At 38.8% G+C, this 7,860-nt stretch overlaps 1 protein-coding gene across 1 annotated transcript; it reads left to right on the top strand.

Moving 5' to 3' along the window:
• On the top strand, window positions 1-6,028 carry LOC141910384 (neo-calmodulin-like). The gene is made up of 5 exons (XM_074801119.1): window positions 1-203; window positions 2,936-2,966; window positions 4,947-5,090; window positions 5,292-5,537; window positions 5,988-6,028. Exons 1-5 carry the CDS (start codon window positions 174-176, stop codon window positions 6,026-6,028), a joined length of 492 nt encoding a protein of 163 aa, XP_074657220.1. The 5' UTR covers window positions 1-173.
• The last annotated feature ends 1,832 nt before the right edge of the window (window positions 6,029-7,860 follow it).

Here is a 7,860-nt window from a genome sequence, read left to right as displayed (position 1 = left end):
CTCCTGGTTGATCTGCTAGTGCGAAATTCGCGATAACCACTATATAACGTACACCGCAGCAACTGATCATCGAGTCTGATCTTGTCGCGTTGATTCTAGGTGTTGGATATCAGTTATTATCACTATTCGTAACAAGGATTTATACGTAAAATCTACAGTCTATTAGTAGAATAATGGGTAATTTTGCGAGCGCGAACAGAAAGGTAATATCGAAGCATATGCATGTGGTTTAAAACTGCCATGTCTCTCTGAGACATTAAGACTTATTTTGGAAATGCTTTTTTTTATTTTTGATATTACGAATATCCTAATCTGCTTACGTCTGTATCTGTTAACGTCTTGTGGCTATTCATTATCAAGGTGTATGTCCTGTGCATAAGTATAAAACCACGTATAAAGAGCATGTAGCGTTACGTATATACCGGGTACTCTCGATTAGGCGAGTACCGTATATAGGCTTGATTGGGCGAGTACCTTATCGACTCGATGTTAAAAAGTAAAGAGATGGGCCTCTAGAAAGTCTTTGAGATCTATATTCGAAAATCGAAAGGTAAAGGGACGTTGCCCCCGGAAAGTCTGCAAAATCTATTTTTTTCATATATATCGGTGCATTCTTTTTTTTTATATAGCTTTGCTGATTTGTGGAGTTTAAAGCTTGCTTATTTTCGGATTTCGTAGTACAGCTAATACGGTCTGCACCCGGTGGTACTTTTAATATACCGACACTTTCCACGTTTCATTAGTTACAGCGTATCATGTATCGAGGAATTAGAACGACGACTATCTCTGTTTTTCGAAATGTCATGAACGCCGGAATAAAAAACGGAACGGGTGCGCGGCGGCGTGTTCATATATTATGCATTCAAAGTGATTCAATCGTTATTTTGTCTAAACAATATCTATTATTTGCACACGATCACTATGGAAATGAATTACAATTTGCAGATAGCAAAATAAACGCCGATGCTCTGGGAGTTGAATATAGTGAACATCTTTAAGGGGTTACACCACCACGCACGTGTAAAGTAACTTATTCTGACTATTCTGACTATTTTGAAAACGTGCAGTTATCGATCTTCTGCTGAGGGATGAGAATTGGTCTTATTTGAACAAGCACGATGCGCGAAATCCCTCCAGTGTTTCAGACGATAATCGGGAGCCTCTTTGATTCAAGTTTATTGAATTATCCATGCTGAGTTTATTACAAACCACGTAGGCAGTTTCCCGTCGAGCGTTGGTTGAACTTAGCTGACTTATCGCCGATCGAATTTCATATCAAAATACATACAAATTTCCCATATACTTGAAAGAAAAAACTCGTAATTTAGTCAAATGGGTTTTGCCGAATAGATTCGTGATAATTCTTTAATGATCAATGTTAAAACTAGATGAAAGGATATAGGCACCATATTCACATCGTTTATACGCGATGATCTTATATTTAGTTGATTTTAATTCGCTGCGGGACGATCACTTTCTGGGTGTACTGTGGCAATTGAGGATCCGCTAGGTTCGCTGGTTTAGTTTGCGAGTTGCAGCGCTTCATATTCAATGAATATGATATATTCATTTTTCATATTCATTTCGAAGTAAAGAAAATCAAAGCTTTATATAACGAAATACTATTATTACTCAAAACATAACATTAACATTACACTACAGGAGGAATATATACATTTCCAAACCATCTTTAATGAATTGTGCTAATTGGAAATTTGGAATTCTTTAATATGTCAAACTTTCAAAATGTGTCTAAATTAGGAATGGTTTCGCGAAGTTCAGTAAGTGTAGGGTACAATATCAAAAAGAAAATTTAATTCATCCCCAAAAACGTTACGCATTTACATTTTACGAATACGGATACGAATATCTATTACATTCCAACCATTTCTATGGTATATGAAGGAAAAAAACTATATTTACAATTATTTACAAAAACATGAAATAAAAGTATTTTAAAACGTAACAAACGTTATTTACAACATACTATTTACATACTACCAGAGGGATCTATGTACATCTAGACCTAACTTGATAGATTTAGCCAGTTTAAAGCGTTTTGGACACGTTATTTCTCGCCATCTGGCGGTGAACCGGTATATACCCATTGTTCCAGAATCATCATACGTTCGCATCGTCACCTCAAGCATCTTCTCTTTCTAATCCATCTATAGAATATGCAGTGATCGTTTTTTATTCATGTTGTATACACGTGTAAAGACCTGAGGCTGGTATAGACTACAGTATCATACATCAGCGTTTGATGCTGAAAAATTAATATTCTCTTGCCTTTAAAGTCTAAATCATATGTATATCAGCTTTCTGTATATTCATTCGCAGTACATTCATCGTCAGTTCTTATGCTGACTGCGGTTTATTATGGGGAATTTGGCGTGCGCATTAAGGCAACAAATGAAGGTATGATGAATGATTTTTTGCGGTAGAATCCTCGAGTCACAATATGGGCTACGGTGATTTTTACGTGGTAATTCGAGTTAGATAATGGATATTCTACACAACGCTTCTAAAGGCAGGTTTCCCCACCCGATTCTGGAATACTCTCTTCTGGCGCGTTAGTTTCGAGCAGTATAGCACCGTCTGTAAACCTGATAGAAGCGACCGGTTTGAGACAGTTTAATGTAATCCTGTCACGGTATATTCCTAAAGCGGAATACGTTGAAGTCGAAACCTGCCTAAGATTTGTACCCGGTATGACTCGAATTTCTAGGCGGATATTTTAGGCCGCTTGAAATGTCTCAATGCGACGTAAGCGATTGCGTATGCATTGGAATGCACCAATCAATCATCGATATCCATAGAGCTTCGCTGTGATTGGCTGTTGTCGCTAATCCGATCAACGACGTAACCGCCGCAATCGATCTATATCGAATCCGACTGATTCATATGTGATGATCTGCTGTTTCTCTCTTTGCAGGAAAATCACTACGACGAGAACAACATGAAGAGTAAGTTTTTAATTATCGATTCTTTTTTAACGAAAATCGTAGAAAAAATAATGTATTCATACGACGTACAGTCAACGAAACCGCATAATTTTCATTTCTTACAGTATGTTGTATAATACATCGGGGTTTCGATCGGTTCGCATCGTTTGATTGGCTCTACATAAAAATAGACAATCCGCGTATCGACAGCTCTCTCATAGAGTTTTGGGACACGTGCCAAGTGTCTGTCGTTTGTTGTTCATTTTTAATTTCAGTTCAATTGTACATAAAAATTTCTTTGATGACGTCCTGAAGAGTATCAAATAGACAACGCTTATGCTTATGTCTGGTGTTTTTAGTCTATTTTCAAATCTTAAACTCACGATCAATTCGAGTGTATTAGGCGAAGTGCTGAACATCGGGGCGACGATCAAATGTAAATAAAATGTCCAAATGAAAATGCATCAGGTGAAGCCATGAAAACGTGCGAAGCCCGGGCGATTAAAAATTGAAAGAATAGTGATGCATTATCGAATGTGTGAGGGGTGTGGTCCAGGCCGCGGATTGATACCATTCGCTAACTCAAACATAATCAAATTACGCATTATTTTCGTAGATTTTCCATTAATGTGTATAAAGTTCACCCCGGGTCAAAGATCATACTAGTCTATAAAACCAGCCCCTGAAACTTACAAATCTGAAAGTAAAATTCGATATCAAATGATATTAAATCTAAACTATTCGACGCCGTTGCGCGGCTATTCTACATTTTCCGTTATTGGTTTTCGGGCTTCCTTCTTCTCCTGTGTCGGTCTGTGATCGAGCTTGACGTAACGTTGGGATGATAGCTCGTAGATGTTACTTGGGTACCGTAAAAAGTTAGTATGGGGTCTTGTTGTGCGGTGCAAAGAATGGGTCCAGTGCACCACCTAACGGCAGAACTAGGCACTAAAATCTAAGTTTTTCAGCGACATGACCTTGAAGAGGAGTCGAAATTCAAACAGTTAAGTGACATGACCTTGAAGATGACCTCATAACTGAAGAAAGGCGTCGAAATTCAAAGAGTTGTCTTGACAAAATTTACCTAGTAGGCCTAGATACAACATACCCAAAATGCAATGGGAACTAACACACGGAAATTCCGGAGTTGGCTCATGCATACGTCATGACGACAAGCCCAAGCCCCAGAACCTGGTTGTCGCCGATGGCTTGTTAGAAGTCGAATCATCACCAAAAAAATCGCAGGCTCCAATAATTGATTAGAGTCTTATACCGCGATGCGTGTAGAAATTAATGATTGTAGAATCACTAGCGGGTTTTTGTTATAGCGGATCTATGTAGTTACATTATACAGGGTGTGTCATTTTCTACGAGCGCGCGCTCGGTGTGCACGTTATATTTACGTCCATCGCTGTTCGTGATGCGATATACAAATATACCTTTAATTGATATTCACTAATCACCAAGTTACCCGCTGGGTCGTATGTCGAATTTCAGCTTAAAGCTCCGGTAGTTAATTCCGAATTTACAGCGGCTCGGATTCAAACGGTATAGCACCTAAGGCACACTGTCGTGAAAATGTTGTGCCTCGGAAATGCTTGGGAATTATGCCAAAAAGCAATAGATTTCAAAATTTTCAAAAACAAGGTACCCATACCCCCTGTTTGTCGTGAATCGTATGCTACCCTCTACAGTTGGGCCTGGGCTCGCCCCTATGAAATATATTATCCCCATGGCCGGTAGCAGGGTTGGCCTTGGCCGGACCAAAACATTTGCCGTTCATGTTTCACGTTTTGACGTAATATGTAGTTATGCCGATAATCATGCTAAATTTGCATAAAAGCTTTAATATAGTATCACCTTGCCGGGAAGTTTGTCCTGATTTAAGGGCATCGGATCATGAATCTTTGTTGGAATTCGAAAGGGCACGTCAAAAAGAAGTAATTACTAACCAAACTTTGAATTAAATACATAAAGCTGATATAAACGTTGTTTTTTTAGAGTTGAGAGAAGCGTTCAACAGGTTTGACAAAGATGGCGATGGCAAGATCAGCATCGAAGAACTGAAATCGCTGATGAAGACGTTAGGCCACGATCCAACCGACGAGGAGCTACAGAAGTTTATGTCCGCTTTCGATAAAGATGGTCAGTGAATTTCCCTTATGAGCTGTAGATTGAGTTTATACCGGTATTTCTAATAAGAAAACTGAAAGGTTTATACAATGCACATCATCTCGCACAGTACCCTTTCAATAAGGCATATATAGTAGTTGTTAGATGTGAAAAAAACATTATTGTAACGATTTTGCCGCGTCAAAAAGTACCTCTCTCTCCCGAAATATTTAGGAAACAATTCGATTGAATTCAAAGAGTTCATCGACATGATGCTCAGACGGGAACGAGCGCAACCCGAGGATATCAAAGAAATGCAACAGGCTTTTAACGTATTCGACAAAGACGGAGACGGTTACATCACGGCGGAGGAGTTGAAATCAGTGCTCGGCGGTCTCGGAGAGAAGCTGTCCGACTCAGACGTGCAAGAGATGATGAAAGAAGCTGACTTGGATAGAGATGGGAAAATTAACTACGAAGGTAAGATATTGATCCTGTTTATTCCACTGTACGTCTCTTTTTCTTGAAATTCTCTCCCTCAACCCCTGGGCCGGTTGCATAGTCATGGCTTACACTTAAGACCAGTCTAAGATCAACTAAGTTCTATAGCCAATCCAACAATAAGACCAGTCTTAAGATTTAAGACCACTTTTGGACTTAAGTCACGACTGTGCAACTGGCCCCAGAATAGAGAGAAAACTCGACGACTACCATGAATCGAGCCCGTGATCCTCCCGGGTGATCCTTGCATTTAGAAAATAAGGAAGTTGCCGACTATAGTCTTTTGATACTCGTCTCATCAAACGAGTGTTCATGGGTTCGAATCCTGCGGAGCAGGCGGAGAATTATGAACCCGATCAGTGTACTGTAAAATGAATGGTGGATGAAGTTAAATAATTATACCTACATATAATGCATTTTTTCTTTCAGAATTTTCTTTGATGCTGTGCTCGAGCAAGATATTCAAATAAACAATTTTATAATGTATTATGTATTTGGAAATGCTGTTACATATAAGTATCGTTTAAAAAGAGCCTTCCATAAAAGATGGCCGCTTCTACAATAACGAATTAAATCGTCTCGCGGCCATGTTTTCTGTGATGGAATTATTGATTATCTTACTTTTTGGATCTAAAGAACAGTCAGCTTCTATGGAAGGCTTTATGTGCTGGTTTGGGAAAACTGGATGACCGGCAAGTCACCATCTTCTTCAAATTGGTAAATGACAATAGAAGAAATCAGAATGGCGAATAGCATCAAGACAGATCGCTATACTTGATTTTTTTGCACATCCTGGGAACTTAATCAACAGTATCTGGCGCTATTTCCGATCTTTCAGATTGCGCGGCTATAGATTGAGATATATAAGAGGGCTGCAGTACCTTCGCTCTAAAACCACCCCTCCAGACTTTCACCATTTAGATTCAAAATGTGCTGATTGACTAATGTCATGTGGAAGTTCATGTCTCGGGCGTTGTCCCGAACACATCAAGCCTGGACGATCAAATTAAAGATGGCGATGCTAATCAACGATACGATATTGTGAACTCCACTTGCCTTGGATCTAGCGGGACTAATAGATTATCCCCGTCAGGTATGATGGGGCAGTCGAAACAGTGTTTAGTCATGACCACGGTGAATAGGAGTAGGCCAATTTAAAATTATATTCTCTCAGACCGGCGGTTTTCCGAGGCAATCAACTCCTGGGTACATTTTATCTATTGTAAGAGCATGCTATTACGATGGAGTGGGTCCAAACTGAAAAACGATAGCGACTGTGCAATGGTATGAAGATAATCTAATGTATTGTAAAACATCTTGGGTCATTATATATTTTTATCATTTTCCTATAAACTGTAAATGTAGATTTCAACGAATATTTATATATATTTTATCTTACGACGCTCATATACACGATTTCTCAAGTTATCTTGATGCATTTTACTTCTTTTCTAAACTTTTATTATCTATAAATCAATCCTATAGCAAAATAGACAATTTGATATGTATCATATATAATGAGGTGTCAAATTATGTAACTACACGTGTCAGGAACGTACATTCACGTGACAGGTTTAAATATATGAAATGAAGTTTTCTTGAACGATTTGTCCTGAATGCAGGTAACAATCTGCAGCCTGGAACCACTTTTCAGACATTTCTTATCAGTGTGAAATATAAGCGATCACAGTTGATGCATGGACTCAAAACCAAATTTTTTTTTCGTTTTGGGTGCATGGTTGATGAAATGCTAAAATCTGGCGTTTCTGGACAATTTCCTAGTCCATTTTCAATGTCAGGATGATTGGTCTCCTCAGTATCCACATCGCCAAGGCTCCACATTTATTTTTATTTAGATGTGAAGCCTTGTTGGCGAGTAAGTCTGACGGGCTGCAGGTTCCAGGCCAGAGGTTGGAGAAGCTTTAATAAAGCTGAAATCCAGTAACGTAACGTTACAAATCTATTTTAATCGTGTTTCTGACGGTAAAGGGATATTATACATGTATCGTATCAATGCACTATCAGCTTTTACAACAACAACGACAAAAATTCATCAGTTATCGCTCTGATTCCTGAGGGGATTACAACCGCATCCACACGGGCACCGGTATCGTTTTCCCCGCATATTCATTCATAAATGCGTTGTGCGTTGTTCATGATGAAATGTAAACATTTGTTGACACACTGCGGTTACACTGAATCTATTTTTAGTCTCCAACTATACGAAAGATTGAAAAATACTAGCCTGTGAAAATCACTTGATTCTATGTGCGGTGATAAAATGAGTAATGAGTCCTTAACA

Source organism: Tubulanus polymorphus, chromosome 8 (assembly GCF_964204645.1).
Source record: "Tubulanus polymorphus chromosome 8, tnTubPoly1.2, whole genome shotgun sequence".
Lineage (NCBI taxonomy): Eukaryota > Metazoa > Nemertea > Palaeonemertea > Tubulaniformes > Tubulanidae > Tubulanus > Tubulanus polymorphus.
This window is presented reverse-complemented; position numbering and strand designations above follow the sequence as displayed.